The 17256-nt window shown below is 37.1% G+C and overlaps 2 protein-coding genes across 5 annotated transcripts in view; one reads left to right on the forward strand and one right to left on the reverse strand.

Annotated features, from left to right (window-relative positions):
* Positions 1-12528, forward strand: LOC143860169 (mitogen-activated protein kinase 10-like). Of its 2 annotated transcripts, none has more exons than XM_077370722.1 (10): positions 1-619; positions 2679-3087; positions 6368-6495; positions 6688-6747; positions 8274-8423; positions 8533-8688; positions 9092-9303; positions 9453-9554; positions 11525-11688; positions 11789-12528. In XM_077370722.1, the coding sequence occupies exons 1-10, from the start codon at positions 593-595 to the stop codon at positions 12217-12219; spliced, it is 1839 nt and encodes a 612-aa protein (XP_077226837.1). In that variant the 5' UTR covers positions 1-592; the 3' UTR covers positions 12220-12528. The 2 variants fall into 2 exon arrangements, with proteins under 2 accessions (XP_077226837.1, XP_077226836.1); XM_077370721.1 differs by lacking the exon at positions 1-619 and adding an exon at positions 824-916.
* The window catches only part of LOC143860168 (16S rRNA processing protein RimM family), a 19153-nt gene continuing 11814 nt past the window's right edge, over positions 9918-17256 (reverse strand). For 2 of the 3 annotated variants that reach the window (XM_077370717.1, XM_077370719.1), the window contains exon 10: positions 13374-13753. In XM_077370717.1, the coding sequence (XP_077226832.1) occupies positions 13397-13753 (357 nt within the window). In that variant the 3' untranslated portion in view covers positions 13374-13396. Of the gene's footprint in view, positions 10128-13373; positions 13754-17256 lie in introns of those variants that run through there. The other variant, XM_077370718.1, reaches the window with a different exon arrangement.

Here is a 17256-nt window from a genome sequence, read left to right on the forward strand (position 1 = left end):
AGTGCAGACAAGTACAAAAACGCCCAAGATTCATGGCAAGAAACCTCCATTTTTTCCTCTGCCGTCTCCTCTCTGAGAAACTCCCCTGAAACCTACGGTTTTGATTCAAATCTCTATCTCTTACTCTGCATTTCATTTTTTCTCTTCTTCTTCATCTCGATCTACTGATCTTCGTCATTAGACCGCTCTATCTCTCTCCGGCCGCCGTTAAATCGGCGAAAGATCGTTTTTCTACATAGATCTCCGCCTATGAGAGGCATATGTTGTTGAATTCTCGGATCTTTGATTCCGTGATGTTGAAATTGAAGCGGATTCTCTCTCTATGATTGTCTTTGCCGTTGGTGCTAGGGTTTCGGGGATTTGGAAGGAGTGAATGAGGGATCTGGTTCGATCTCTATGTTTTGTGAAGAATTCCAAGAGAATACGGAGGGATTGCGGGCTTGTGATCCGGAGCAGGAGTAGATGGGGGAAATGTGGCTGATTTCCTTTACAATCTAGATCTGATTTCTGTGATTTAGATTTCGATCGGATTGAAAAAGAAAGAACAAAAGTAGGAATTTGGACGGTTAGATCTTTAGAGATAGACGGAGAAATGCAGCAGCAAGATCAGAGGAAGAAGGTTAGGTTCATAGATCTTTCACTTTCTATTAATTTTTTCCCTTTTTTTTGTCGTCTAGGCAACAATATCTGTTCTTTCTTCCTTTATTTAGATGATAATATCTGTTTTTTTTTTTTTTTTATCTTCTTTCTTTTTTTGGTAGTTTAGACGATAAGATCTGTTTTTGTAGGGTTATAGTTTTGGAAATTTCTTACACTGTAGTTTTGAGTGTTGGGATTTATGGACCACCATAGCTGTCCGACTATAACTACTCTTTGCCAATTAAGAGCGATCAAAACCCCCAGCGAATTGCTGGCAGTGAGTTTCCTTTATTCTCTTTTTCATATTCTTTCTTTTCCTTATTCTCTTTTGGTGTTTTCTTTTCCCTTGTGGAAAAATCATGTTCTCAGTGGTTCACTTTCTTCTTCTTCTTTTTTATTTCCCGTAATTTTATGCCCAGCCGAATTGTTGGAAGGATTCCTTCTTCCATTGCAATTTTCTTTCTTTAACTTTGGACAATGGGATTGAAAGTTGGGACATTCCTTTGCTCTGGGTCGTTTTATTTATTTAAATTTTGGAAAGCGTTCTTGCAACAGATAAGTACTTATACATCTATAAGAGTATCTAGTTCCATGTCTGCGACTTCATAACCATGCATTATTTCACCAGTCATATTGCTGTAGAACCCAATTCTATTTCCAAAAGTGGTAGTTTTGCGATTTTTTTTGTACAAGAGATAGTTGCCTAAAAGCCGCCTGTTTGTCCATCTAGCAGTAATTAGAATTCGGGAGATGATTTTTCATCCCCCTCCCCCGTAGGATTAAGCTCCCCCCTTTTAACATGATTTGACGTCAAAAAAGACAAAGTGTTAAAGTAATTTCGGTTATCAAATTTCGGTCTATTCGGTTTGGTTATAACCGAACGAACGCCCCTATCAAAAAGTGTTAATGCCTGTCCACAATTCCGTTAAAAGGGGGGCGCATAATCCTATTGGCGCGGGGGGTGGGGTGGGGTGGGGGTGGAGGGGAGGAGAGGAAATCATCTCCCTTAGAATTATCTGGTCCTGAAGTTTTGAATTATGTCAGTACTGTTCGTACTGTTGCAGAAAAGCATTTTGCTCTGGTTGCTGTTTTGGTGACTTGTGTTGTATATCATGAATACGTATCTTTCTTTGAAAACTTCTCAACTGGATTCAATGTACTAGTTGGTTTGTTGTTCAAAGTGACATGACAGATTGGAATGAATCACTTTTTCGCCATTACAGTAGCAGGAAATTTTCCATTTATTATTAGTAATGACATTTACATATGAATTTTCAAAGACAAAAATACATTTGAATTCTTTTATTAATTGTACCTCAGTATGAAAATTATCTGCTACTGTTCTGCAGCCCGGAGAGGAAGGGGGGGAGTAGGGATCATGTGATTTGGGTTTAATCGATGATGCAATAAGTTGTCTCATTAACAAAATTTTACTATAAGTTAGCCTATGTTTTTTACACGGTGTGATCACCAAAATAAGTCTATCTGTGTGCTTTTATTTTAGCCTTTTTTCTCTTCTTGATCTTTGGTTCTTCCTTTTTGCCCTATTTAATTTTTTGTTTTGTCTTTAAATCACTTTGAAGTGTCTTATATCTACAGGAGTTTTTAAAATGAATTTTGGACATAGAAAAACCAAAAAACCTATTTTATCTTCATGAAATAAGCCTTATTCTGTTCATTTTTTATTCATATACTTGTTATTTTATTGGTGTAGCCATTAGTTTAATTGTTGGTATCTAATGATGTGTTAATTTGTTAATTTATTATTTTCTTGTTCTATAATAAGGAGAAAGAAAATCTATTAAATAAATATGGTTTCCTTGGGGAAACTAGCAAATAGAAATTAAACCTAGGTTTATCTATATTATTATTTAAAAATATCATAAGAAGTTCTCATTATGTATTCATTCTGAAATAAGTCCCATGTTTGTTTTTTCTCGTTCATATGGTTCAATTTTTGTTGCAATTGCTTGACATCAGCAGCTTCTGATTAGTCAGGCATAATCATGAAACCTGTATCGCTTTGATTATGTTTGCAGAGTCAAGCAGAGATGGACTTCTTCAGTGAATATGGAGATGCCAACCGATACAAAATTCAGGAGGTCATAGGGAAAGGAAGCTATGGCGTTGTGTGCTCAGCTATTGACACTCATACTGGAGAAAAGGTGGCAATAAAAAAGATACATGACATTTTTGAACATATCTCTGATGCGGCTCGAATTCTTCGTGAGATCAAGCTGCTCAGGCTTCTACGCCATCCAGACATCGTTGAAATCAAGCACATCATGTTGCCACCCTCAAGAAGGGATTTTAAGGATATTTATGTTGTTTTTGAGCTCATGGAGTCAGATCTCCACCAAGTCATTAAGGCTAATGATGACTTGACGAAGGAACATTATCAGTTTTTCCTTTATCAGCTGCTCCGTGCATTGAAATATATTCACACAGGTATGTTTGCTGCATATTTTTCTCATATATGTTGTTTAGGCATCATGGTAATGAACTATGAAATAGTTTTGAGGATATTTTATGTCCTTGCTTGAAGTTATTTTAATTTATGATGCATATTTCTTTTTATTCTTTCTTCCTTTTCTGAAGAGCTTTCTTCTTTTTGCGAAGAATATTTCTAACAGTTGGGATTGACTATCATGATCTGTGTTGTAGCTTCTCACTATGTGTTTATTATCGTTTCAATATAAGGCTTTCAGTTAATTTCTTCTCACTTAGTGGTATTTGTAATTGTTTATTGATGAAAATTTCTTTTCATCAACTCATATTTAGTTTTATTCAGAATAATATCCAGTCAAGATTCTTAATCCCCAGCCTTTTCTTTGGTAGTCTTTTGTATATGCATACTGGGTTGAATCCATTTTACTTCTTAAAGCGTCTTCCTTGAGATCCATGATTTTAGACACATGTTCTTATGAGAACATTTGCCTTTCTATTTTTTTTTTCAGTTTTTCTTCTTTTTTTATTTTTGTTTTGGTCATGCCCGAGTTGAAAGTCCTCAATTGGGCCCGAATTTTGGACGTGTAAAGCATTTGAAACTTACGTATTGAAGTTGACCATTTGTGTGCGTCTCATTATCTGTTTGTTAGTATCATCATAACATTTGAGGCTCTCACACTTACAACATGCCGTGAAAATACTTGTCTTTTATCCTGTGTCATTATTTTGATATGCAGTGTTAATAATCTTGAAGCCGACCCCAACTAGTTTGGGACAAAGGCTTTGTTGAGTTGAGTGTTAATAATCTTGAGTTGGATATTCAGAGTCTCGAGTAAAAATTCAAGTTTCTAGATGAATAACCCTTATATCTGGTCTCATGAGCATTTTTTGTTTTTTTAACCTTTTTTAAATTATAATAAAAATTCAGAATAACTTGGTTGTAATGGTGATGAATGAGAATCTGTTCCACTGCAGAATTATTGGGGAACAATTTCTTCAAATATGCTGAGCATTTCGATAATGCACTTCCTAATTTGGGTTGTGATACGTTCGTAATAAGAGAGCCACCTGCATGGGTTGTTGAAGCTTTCAGTCGATACTCGATTTAAATTTGAGTGTTCTACAAGATGTAGTCAAAATATCTAAAAATAGCGGTCTAGGGGATTGATCCTCAGCACCAGGGTGGTCACTCAACTACGAAAAAAAAAAACTGCTGAGTAAATGTGTTTTTAACAAATATGAACACACATGCGTGCGCGCACTTACACACACATATGTTAAAAACACAATTTACAATTTTTTATTTAACACATTTTACTTGTTGGGTATATGTAGAACTGCTGAGTAAATGTGTTTTTAACAAATATGAACACACATGCGCGCGCGCGCACTTACACACACATATGTTAAAAACACAATTTAGAATTTTTTATTTAACACATTTTACTTGTAGGGTATATGTAGAACACATTTATTTAGTGTGCGTGTGCGCGCACGGGCTGGCTGATGGGCGCGGGGTGTGGGCATGTGTGCGTTTACTCAACATTTTTTATTTAAAAGACATTTTAGCTATGATTTGGCCGACACTTTGAATTTACTGCAGACACACGTGTCGTGTTGTGTCCGACAAGACACACGTGTCGTGTTGTGTCCGACAAGACACCCGTGTCGACACTCCTTTAGACACTTTTAAGTGTATTGCTAGAAGTGTCAGCAACTTTGTATGTATGTACGTGTATGAGTGTGCCACTATTTCTAGATTCATACGGGTTTCCAGGTCAGATTCCTCGTATCTGTGTCAAAACTCGGCACACGAATCTGTGTCCAAAAATCATGATTATATGCACTTCTATTTTAGCCGTGTCACCGTTTCTAAATTTTGGGAGTTTGCTGTGTTTGACACTCCGTGTCCGTGTCGACACGCGACACTCGTCTGTGTCCACAAATCATAGCATTTTAGTTGTTGGGTATATATATGTAATTGGTCTATACACACTCGTACAAACACATAATATCTGTATGTTATTATGTGGAATGATCCATTGCTTCTTTGATGCATTGTACTACATGGTTCCTAGCTTTGTCATACACAGGGTTCCTACCTTGATATGAACCATTCACATGGTGGGCTCCACCTTGGATTGGCCACTACCCAAAGATCAACAATTTTAACTATTTCTTCAATACCCCTTTTGGCCAATGAATCTGGATCATTGCATCCTCATACTTCTTTCCTGCTTTCTTTTTGGATTTTGATTTGCTAGGATCAATGGATCGCAACAATTTTTGGGTTGTGATCCATGTAAGGTGAGATCTAATTCTTGAAAGAGTAAGATCAATCATAATTGGGTCCATATGTACAATAAATATTATGAAGCGTGGTAATACAATCATGCACAAATATGTTACTCGAGAAAAAGTGATTTTTTGTCCCTTTTTGTTATGGGCGGCATTTACTGCATCTGCCCTTAGCCTAGGCAAGTGCTAGAAACCTAAAATGGCATTTTGGACCTTGGATGCTAGGTTCCCAGGAGAGAAAGCTCCCATGCATATATGGATCCTAGGCCTATGGCTTTGAGTACAGTGGATGTACCGCTACCACCAGACACATTCATAAGCTGAATGTATATTTCTGATGGTAAAATCTGTAGTTGAGTGGGAAAACATGTTTTATAGGAATTCTTTACTCATTCCTCATGTGCTATGTAGCCAATGTGATGATTTGCATCATATAAGATTAGGAGCTTGTATGAATGCGGAATGCCCATAATATTAGGTATTTCCACTTATTGGTTTATTATAGAACATACTTTTACTGTTTTGCATATGTAGGACAAACTGACATGGATTGAATGCTTAGATTTAAGGCTGGCAATACCAGATCCCCTATAAAATTTTGACTGTTTTCTTTATTAATCTCAAGTTTGTATTTCATTGAAAAGATGAAACAGTTACTTGTATGGTTAATTTGTTGCGAAGTTCATTTGACCTGGTTTATGATACAAAATCTTAAGTTCCTATATTCTGTCCACTGTGGAGTCATGGTTAAATATAAATTTTGAATGTGTTTGTAGGCCGAACCGATGTTATTCAATCCTGGATTTTGAATTCTAGTTTTCCATGTTTCTTGTTTTAGTAATTCATTTCTGTGTTAGAACACATGCTAATGGCTATGGTAATATTTCCTGTTGTAGTATTAGATGGGTTCTTCTGTAGTTCTTTCTTGGTGCTTTGAAGAACTGTGTGGGTTTGTACTAATACCAGAGATTCTTGGCTGTAGCTAGTGTATATCATCGAGATTTAAAGCCCAAGAATATATTGGCAAATGCAAACTGCAAACTCAAAATTTGCGACTTTGGATTAGCAAGAGTTGCATTCAGCGATACCCCAACAACCATATTTTGGACGGTACGTATATATATTTTGAGAGCTGACCATTAATTTTTTTTGCCCTGCTAAACTGTTCTCGTTCCAGTGCATTATTTTTGAAGATATTTTTTCCTTATCATCTCTGGGATTCTTGCGCTATTTTTTCGTATCCCATTGTTAGCACAATGTTACATTTTTTTTGCACCTTTCTGAGGCACTTAAGATTTGCAGGACTACGTTGCAACAAGATGGTATAGAGCTCCGGAGCTTTGTGGATCATTTTTCTCTAAAGTATGTTTTAGCCCGCTCCTTGACTTGTACTGCATGCTACCTTTTATGTGTAGATCTATAGGAAGGTATATGATTACTTAGATTGAACACCGTTTCACTGTTACATTCATATTTGAAGTTTAGCTTATTACGATATGAATAATTACAGTAGGATACAATAAAAATCATTTTCTCCCTTTTACTTTTTGGTGTTCAATATCTTAGATAAGTCTCTGCTTTATGTTTTCCTGTCCTTCAACTTAGATGACTCGGTTGCTTTGAAGGAGAAGTGTGATCATGAAGTAAGGTTTTAAATTTTGGTTTCGGTTGGAAATTTCAGTGGAAATCCCTGTAAAATTGAAGAAACATATGCAAATGATAGAATTTGAAGATGAAACTGTCATGCCTCGACCCCACTGTAAATATTGTCCGGTTCTAGATTTTTTCCTACCCTCTCCAGTTTTGTTTTCCCACAGCACTAACCGTGTCCGACCCACTTCGTGGGGCCCTTCCCTTGGAGATGCTGAAAACGTGTCTACACATGGAGGAGGAGAATTCACATATGTAGCCCAGGAACTTTCTCTCTTTCCGATGTAGAATCTTACAGAAACTTTAGGAAATGCTAGAAGAAGCTCAAATACACACTTAGAAACCATGACACAAGCCAGACAACCATCCATAATGGTTTAAAAACATCAAACACTTGGTGATATGCACGGCCACACATGTCTGATAAAGTACATATCAAATTTCACATGCAATTCATATAAATATTTATACATAATACATGCTCCATATTTTGCATGCAATTCATATATATGTAATTATATAATGCATACTAATGTAGTATATCACTATTACACTTACGATTTTGGTTTACGCATTGCGGCCGTTTCAGTTTTGGTTTCTGTGGGGATGGAAACGAAAACATTTTGGTCGTTTCGTGTCGATTTTGGCAGAAATATAAAACCATGGCATAAAGTTGAGTCCATTTTTTTTTTTTTTTTTTCTGATTCGTGTTGGGAGGACTGTTTTGGTCATGGGGAATAAGTGTTGTTGTAACACTTCTTTGGCAATATCATAGTTTTGAAATTCTTTCGTGTCCGGGTCGACTCCCTTTTACCTTGACCGCGTTCCACATTGTGCTCTTGCATCTCTGAGAAGAAAGGGGGCAAATAAGACTTGTCTTCTAGTCAGACTTTCAATTTACTGGGAGTCTGATGCTGGGAACCTCCAATTAATTTTGGATCTGTTGACACAGTTGTCAATATCATGATAGGGAATGATAGTTTTAATTGCATAATTGCAATTTTTTTGGAGAAATATCAGCTTCATATTTCTCAGGAAGCAAATAATGCCTAGTGATTAAAAAAATGCTTGTTCAGGGAGGAATATTGATCTCTCCTGCAAGTTGAAATATCTTACAATTCAGGTAATTGTTTTTCTGTGTCGGGTGTTAAGTTTCTCTTGGGCTATTGCTATACACTGGAATTTGGTTTATGGTTTTCATAACATTATTTAATTGGTAAGGGGTTCTGGATCTGCAGTATACTCCTGCAATTGATATTTGGAGCATAGGCTGCATATTTGCTGAAGTATTAACTGGGAAGCCACTTTTTCCTGGTAAAAATGTTGTTCATCAACTGGATTTGATGACTGATCTGCTTGGCACACCTTCATTAGATACCATTTCTCGGGTATGGATTATTACTCTCTGGTAAACATTGGATCTTATCGATCAAGTTACCCTTGCACTTTTCAAACAATAATTTTAGTGTCTATCTCTATACTTTTTTCTGAATCCAGGTCCGGAATGAAAAGGCAAGGAGATACTTGAGCACCATGAGAAAGAAACAGCCTGTCCCATTTGCTCAGAAGTTTCCAAATGCAGATCCTTCTGCACTTAAACTTTTGGAAAGGTTGTTAGCATTCGACCCTAAGGATCGGCCTACTGCTGAAGAGGTATGCCTGTGAGTTACAGGGAATACGAATTCTTAGGTGTTTTGACAATATGTATTTGTCAATTTGTCATTGATCTGAAATTCCAAATTCTCACTCTGTTATGGTGGAAGCATGCTGGTTATTTGACTGGAAATAAGAAACGTTGTGAGTAGCTAAATCTGTTCACAAACTGCATTCTCAAAGTGTCTCACCTGCACATTTTTATGTTTTTGTTGTTGTGTCGTACGTTCTACCGATTTGGTTTGCTTTACTGTTTTCACCCGCGGGATGATACCAGTCCTAGATTTCCTGGATGATATATGGTGCAATCCTAGCAGTCTAATATCTTGACAGAATGCTTTCATATCGTCTATGTGGCTGGTGATGTTATTAATCCTGTAGAAATTTGTGTTCGGTTTATCAGGCATTGGCTGATCCTTACTTCAAAGGCCTGTCCAAAGTGGAGAGAGAACCATCTTGTCAGCCTATCACAAAGATGGAGTTTGAGTTTGAGAGGCGGAGAGTGACAAAAGAAGACATTCGAGAACTTATTTTCCGGGAAATATTGGAATACCATCCTCAACTGCTTAAAGATTACCTTAACGGAACTGAAAGGACAAATTTCCTCTATCCAAGGTTTTAATTGCTGCCTATTTACCATTCAAAAAAAATAAAAATAAAATTGCTGCCTATTTTTTTTTTTTTTTTTGGCTTCTTGTGTTATTCAAATTTTTTTTTTTCCTTCTGAGAAAATTGATGTTTTCTGCTTATTTGTTCCTATCCAGTGCCATTGATCAATTCAGGAAGCAGTTTGCTCATCTTGAGGAAAATGGTGGTAAAAGTGCTCCAGTCATTCCATTGGAGAGAAAGCATGTCTCACTTCCAAGGTTTTGATGAGTTCATTTTCTATCAGTTCATTATCCATTTTTATTATTTTCTAGTGTAATTGTGAAATCACCAGTTAGTTGGAATCATCTCTCGCAATGGTGCATGCACTTTAGATGTACTACATGATACAACTTGTTTAATAAATACCACATACATATTTGTGCAATTGTGCAGTGGTCCATACACCCATTATCCAAGTATGTATACGCACACTACACATGGTTATTTGCATCCACTCTCAAACTGCATCCATATGCATATTTCTGCAAATTTGCATCAGTTTTCAAGTATGTATATGCAGTACATACCCAAAACACATATGTTCATGAAGTACTGGCACTGCATCCAGATGCACACATACATCCACCAAACACATCATGGTATTTAGTTTTTGCACTTCTGTACATAATACTTGCAAACTTATGTGCACATGATGCTTCAACAAAAATTAAATTCCTCCAAAATAAATAAAAAATCTGTGCACCTGCTGTGTAAATATTGCTGGCATATGTACTTAGGGTTTAGGTCTGCTGTGTAAATATTGCTGGACATGACCTTCCCATCCTACAGCACTGAAACAGGAGCACCAAAAATGCATGGCTTTTCAACTCAATAATCTTTTGGTCGAAAAATGACAATTACCTTCTAATAATTTATGTACTTTTTAAGCAGTGATGTCATATCCTAGAACATTGGATACAGTGCTGTCATATCCAAGTCATGAATAATTAAAGAAGACATGGATGACTGCATTTTGTCCTACTCATAACACAGATATTTAAGGAAACCATGATAAAGCTGTGGGGGAAAGTTGGTTATAAGTTATAACCATAAACATTATCTATGCAACTTTAAATGATGCATGCACACAATTGCACAAGAGCACAGGAGTGTGCAGTGGCAAATAGCTGTTATGCTGCTTGATTCTACGTGTCCCGGAATCAATGTGTATGAATGTTTGTGTTTTGGTGCTCATATGATATACGATCACTTAGCTACGAGTGCCTTGCCTATGACTCATGCTACGTAGTTGAAATTCTCGGTAAAGATTTACCCATTCAGGGTTGTTCTAGTTTTCAATTCTTGGCTAATGAGTTGGCAGATGGTTTAGCAGAGGGGTTGTGAGAGTGACTCCTTGTATTGGTAGCGCTTTCTTTCTTTCTCTCTTTTCCCTTGGGGCTACCTGAGCCCCTTTATTGTGTTTTGAATTCTTCCTTTGCTCTAAATAATATTCACTGCTGCCCATAAAATAAATTTAAACCAAAACTATCTGATATTTGGTAAAATATCGGACACCACAAAATCCATTGTATTGCATGTTATTCTGAGACTCATATCAGATGATATGCTATGTTTTTTTTTTGGATTAACAGTGTCATATCCTGGAAGGTACTCCCACTTTGTTGTTTTTATTTTCCAATTGACAAGCGTAAGACACATGGGGTATTGTCTCAGTTCTGGCTGATACTTACATTTCATGCAAGCTGCTGTTTCTTTTGTGGATCTTCGGAGATCAGGATTGGAAATGTAGTGTCCCCGATTGGTGCTTTAGATGTATTACATCCTTGATTTGGTTAGTAGAGTGCCGAAATGGTGCTTGAGTGTTTTACGTTCTTGATTTCTAAATAAAGTGTGGGTTAGTGTAGATAATGATGCATTAGGGTTACATTCTTTGATTATGAATGGTGATTACATTCTTGATTATGAGCGTTGGGCTCACTTGGGGATTTCATTTCAACCACGAGAGGACTGTCAGGCTGACAACGTTGCAAAATTTCTTCTTTACCATGGATAGGATTGGTTCTTCAAAAAAAAAAAGGATTAGTTCTTCAAGCTCCCACACATCCTTATTTTCACATTTATAATATATGCAATACAATTGGCTGTGTAGAAGCATGCACATAGGTTACACATACAATTTTGATTTGCTCAATCTTAAATCATATTTCTTTGGCTGAATATTTTGCAGATCCACAGTTGTCCATTCAGATACAATCCCACCAAAGGACCAACCAACTTTGGCTTCTTGTAAAGATCGGCAAATCCGAGATGAGGCATTTAAGAACAGAGATACAGATGCGTTGTCTGGGAATCTATCGAGGACTTCACAGACATCACATAGGATCCCACTAGGTATAGAACACACCACAACCTGATTTGCCAGAGTTCTATTATATGTTTATACTAGTATCATTGCCAATCTCAATCCAATTTGAAATTATTTCATGTTCAGCTAAACCTGGAAAAGTTGTGGGACCAGTTATGCCCTATGAAAATGGAACCATCAAAGATGTTTATGACCCGAGAAGATTGACAAGGAATGCAGTACTCCCCGCTCAAGCCATTTCACCTGCATACCATTTCCGCAGGAACCCGGCAAAGCCAGAAAGGTCCGAGACAGATTCAACACGGAGCGATTTGTCATCACAACCCAAGCCCACACAATGTGGGGCAGCCAAATTGGCACAAGACATAGCCATTGACATTAAGGCTTCTTCATTTTATGTATCCCAGGCGACCAAGGTCAACGGAGCTGAGGATCGAATTGCAATAGATGCGAACCTGCTTCAGGCAAAATCTCAGTTTGGTGGGATGGGTGTCGGTGCCGCAGCAGCTCACAGAAAAGTGGGAACCGTTCAGTATGGCATGTCAAGAATGTACTAAAGAGATGGTTTTCCTGACTCAGTTCTTCAGTTGTACAATCCAGAGGAAGGCTTTTCTTGACTGAAGAAGTGATACGGAGAGTGGAGTGGTGCAAAAGGGAGGTGGGTAGAATTGGGGCATTCATGCCTGGGTTGTATGAGAAAGCAGAGCCCGGTCAGCCTTCCGGTGCTCTCGGAAGCATGGAGGAAGGAAATTGGTGTAAAATGAAGCTGTTTCTGTCACGTTGGTGTAACTAATTGTAGTGTGAAATTATACATTTTTCTCAAGGATAAAATTAAGGGAGATGAAAGCATAGGTTCCATTGTACTACTTTTGGGTAGTTTGTTTTTTTTCTCCTTTTTTTTCAGTACATTGGGAGCCAAGGGCTTAAATATTGGACCTAACGAAGCTCATGGGCATCGCATCAACATAAGAAGGCACCCTAAAATTACAGTCTGTTCATCATTCATAAAAAAAAAAAAAAAATACCATCTATTTTTCCAAAGAAAAATTAGGTCAGGCAAAGTTTTAGCTGGAAGTAAGGAGGGGTTTGGATAAAGGGGAATGGAATATATTATTGTACATGAAAAAATCTTCCATGGAAGATAAAATTTCAGGGTCTAGTGGGTTTGCAGTTTACCTTCAAAACTTAGATATTTTTTAATTCTCCGCAACTGGAAAATTCAATCTCTATGGACAAATTCCAAGAAAAAGCTTCCCTACATCCAAACAGCTCCTAAGAATGCACGTTGCAAAAGACACTACTAATTGAATGGTCAGGATTGTATGTTGTAGGACATTGTATGTGTGTGGGCCCATCCATCCTAAGGCCTAGCAGATCATAGGTTTGGGTCATTAACTCCTCACGCCTCACCTGTATAACTCTTCAAAGATGCCTTAACTTTTGCATTCATAATAACCTACACCATTTCTAAATGAAGCTGTTTTTAGTTTTGATATTTCTACTCCTCTATTAAACTTCTGAGGCTTAGCCACTGACAGATTTCTACATTTTGGTTTTGATCGTTAGCAATTGCACCAATGCGATATGTTTTTAAATAAAGAAGATTTTTTAATAATCTAATGCTATCAGATCATGGGAATTTCTTCATTTGAAATAAATGAGAGATATAAACATTAGATTTGCCCAGAGCAATTTGAAGGCGTGCCATGCATTATACTATAAGTGATTTCTTCATTAATCAGAGGATGGACCAGCAATCTGCATTATGCATATCTTATCAGAAGGACAAACGTTCAAAGAGCTATAAATTGAAGAATGGAGCTCATACGAATTGGGGGAGGTGGCATGGATGTCAACCCATTCCTTATCAACCTTCTCAACATGAGAATTTTGCTTCAGCACTGTGTAAAACTCGAGCTTATTGATCTGTTTCGTTATTTTCTTCAGAAATCTCATAGAGAATATCATGTCGAATTTATAATCGCGTTCTTCATCCTCCAAAATTTTGATCCCAATATCTGCTTCACGGGAATCAATGAACCCCAGAAATAAGGGATTTCCTATGGCAGATATATGACCCAAGCTGCGTACCTGCGAAAGGTATTATTGGCCAGATATGTCAAAAGAACAGTACAGTAGTGAAAATAAAGACTAGTTCTAGTAGCATATCAGTTTGTAATCTTTTTTTTTTTCTTTCAAACAGGAGTTTGCAATCCATATCTAACCCACATTAGGGTTTTCTTTCCTTTTCTTGGTTAATAGGCAAGAAAGGCAGGCAGAACCAAAACGATAACAAATAGAAAAGAAAAGCAACTAAAATAACAATGCCGAGAGAAATGCTAGACTGCTAGTAGTACAGTTATTTCAGGCTTCAACTGGCAGATGAATCAATGATTTCAGCAGGAAAACTAGAAATGGGAAGGAATTAGAGTTTTTAATGTTTCTTGAAAATAAGCTACAATGAAACTGAGTGATTTATATCTTGTTCCGAATATCAAATTGAGACCCACAAGCACTATCTCGACAGATTTTTCAAGATTAAATCATTTCAAGCCTCAAAAAGTACCTTAGATCTCAATGATAGGAATCTCAACTCAATTCAACTCACCTAAGCCTTTGTCCCAAACTAGTCGGGGTCGGCTAATGAATCTTTTAGAAAAATTTCATGAAGATGGTGAAAGAATCTACCCAGCTCAAATTGACTACGTCTAATCCTGACATTAGTTGGGTTCATCTACATGGATCATTTTCTTCCACTCTCCTATCCAAAGTCATGTTCTCTGTTATGTTCCTAGCCATCAAGTCTTTTCTCACTGTTTCTACCCAAGTTGTTTTTGGTCTGCCCCTACCTCTTTTTACTCCATCAACTTGGCACCGGTCACTTCTTCTCACTGGAGCATCCAAAGGCCTATGTTAATTATGCCCAAACCATCTTAAACGGCGCTCTCTCATCTTCTCCTCAATTGGTGCCACTCCCACCTTTTTACGGATGTCTTCATTTTTAATTCTATCTAACCTTGTGTGGCCGCACATCCATCTAAGCATTCACATCTCCGCTACACTCATCTTATGCACATGCTGCTTCTTGGAATTGTTTCTAACTTATTTTAGAAGACATTACACATGACTTGACATTAAATTTGAGTTTTGGAATTGTTTAGAGAGTATTTATATTATGCTTTGAGAGATTTTCAGCTAGGAAAATGCTATGAGAACACCCAAAGACAGCGTCACAGCCGGGACAACCACTCCCTGAGCACTGAACACATGGGCCAGACCTGACACACACATGACATGCAGGGAATGATTGTTCCGGCCCTTGCATATACATGGGTGCCCTGCTAGAACTCCTTTTAGTTATTCTATTTTGTTTTGAGATTTGGGAGCTCTTGCTTATTTGTGATACTTGATCATTACTTTTATTGTTTTCTCTAATTCCTATGCTTGATTTTCAAATTTAGCAAATGTCTAGAGGAAAAGACCAATTGCAAGGAAAGTTGCAATCATGAATCTCAAAGAAAAGCATAGATGCAGAACCTCTTGGCACCAAATCGAGTGGATCATAGGTTGGAGTGTTTGCGATTTCTAGAGCACAATGATAGTAATAGCGTAATCGTCTTCATCCATGAAATGAAACTACCCATTAGGATAGTGAACCAATATTCAACAAAGATTGAAAGTAGAGAACATAACGGAAAAGGTTTGAAAAATTGTCTTCGATGAAGATAAGTTGTTGCCTTTTATTAACACATCATGTGATAAAAAAAAGATTTAAGATAAAAGGGATATCTTAGATAAGCTCACAGATATGTTTTCTATTTCGGTAAGTCCCAGTCCCAAACTAATTCTTTTTTATTTCCATTAGAAGACTTCAACTCTTTGTCAAAGGAAATGTTGAGAAGTTGCAATCTGAATCAGTGGAAATGGGATGCTGCTGCCACTGATACAGACCAATGACAGAAAAATGCATAAGGTCTTGACTAGAAAGTGCGCAAAAATTAGATCTGGTCTCTATTCCAACTATCTAATTCAGTGAAAAGGATTTTTTACAATAGTTGTGTCCAAAATTAGATAAAAAGAAGAAGAAAACCTTGGGAGATATAAAGTCGAGGATGAGTTCTTTCAAATCAGGAGGGACTGATGCAGTGCAAATCAAAGTATTAGACGACTTTAGATATCTTGACCTTTCAGAGGGGGAAAATTTGTGCCCAAATTTTAAGCAATTTATATCCTGTTTCAAAGATCTCCTAAAGACCTACAACTGCCATTTCCACATTTTTTTCATAATTCCATCATTTCAGCCCTCAAAAGCACCCCCAAAATTCAATGGCGGGATTACTGGCGAAATTTAGAGTTATAATTTCAATTTTGTAATGCCTTATGTCTTTTATGAAATGGTTATTACGCTATAATGAAGGTCGAAGATTTTATGTTGTCGAGATAAAAAGTATGCTTTAAAGGATTTTTAGCTATTCTGTCGATGTGTTTCGATCCTTGAAGAATTAAAAGCCCTTGCTCCTTATTTGTGATCTTTGCCACTCCTTATTTGTGATCTTTGCCAGCTTATTGCAGTACCTCTACCTCTATCAAGTAAATCTATTGCCTACTGCATGTATGTTTTGGGGTGGATTTAGCATGCACACAAATCATACAGGTGGATGGTGCATGGTATGCCTCAGTGACCTTTTTTTTCATATGTCCATTGTCGGGAGCGATTTAATCCTCTTGCAGATTCCAATTTTGTGGCTTGTTTTATTACCAGGGATATTTTAATCTTTTACACTCGCTTCTAGCGGTAGGTCAATAATTTCTAAGGACATTTTGATATGTTGATTACCCGTAAAGGGGTCCTTCAAGGTTTCCTGAGGTCGTTCTCTTTCAAAGTTGTTGTACCCATAAAGGGATCCTTCAAGGTTTCCTAAGGTTGCAATCACTTCAAAAATGTTGCTCATCTATAAAAGGGGTGTCCTGGGCTTCTGCTTTTGTTTTTTGCTGAGTATGAATAATATCTACTCCCATTTGTCTTGGATCTCAGAGGTTTCAAGATACTTTGATCTGTTCTTGGAGCTCTGTATTGATGTGAATTTCTCTTCATACTAGGTGGAATTTACAGTCAACATATATTATTATGCAGGTTCATTATTTCCACGAATATATTTCTGTGAGCAACTTGACCATTCCATTTCAGATTAATTTGTCAATATCATTTCCTTAAGTAAATTTTGTGTTGATCACCAAAACATCTTTATGATCTAACATTATGGAACACTCGTTAGGGATCAGTTTTCCTCACATTAAAAACTTTTGAATACCTTGCACAATAAACTTCTGGCAGGAAATATGAGTTAAAAATGTAGTCTAGAAACAGAACACTTACAGCAGTCACGATATCAACTCTTAACCTGAAAATAGTACGGCTAGATTTAGCAAGTAAATTCCTACAAAACAATTCTAGTTTGAATTCACTTGGTCAAGCAAATTTAGCTCGTTTCATTCATTGCATTTTCCACAGCAATCCTGGCAGAATATTTAGGAAGATGTAGATAGATTTGGCTTAGAAGCAGGAACCTCCTCTCGGGGTGCCGCTCCCACCT

The sequence above is a fragment of the Tasmannia lanceolata genome, unplaced genomic scaffold (assembly GCF_043159265.1).
Source record: "Tasmannia lanceolata isolate RefF3 unplaced genomic scaffold, GAP_Taslan_0.1 ptg000037l, whole genome shotgun sequence".
NCBI lineage: Eukaryota > Viridiplantae > Streptophyta > Magnoliopsida > Canellales > Winteraceae > Tasmannia > Tasmannia lanceolata.

Coding starts and splice junctions, on each gene's coding strand:
- LOC143860169 (XM_077370721.1), top strand. CDS start 839: ATGGACCACCATAGCTGTCCGACTATAACTACTCTTTGCCAATTAAGA. Junction 917..2,678: donor CCCCCAGCGAATTGCTGGCA/GTGAGTTTCCTT, acceptor TTATGTTTGCAG/AGTCAAGCAGAGATGGACTT. Junction 3,088..6,367: donor ATTGAAATATATTCACACAG/GTATGTTTGCTG, acceptor TCTTGGCTGTAG/CTAGTGTATATCATCGAGAT.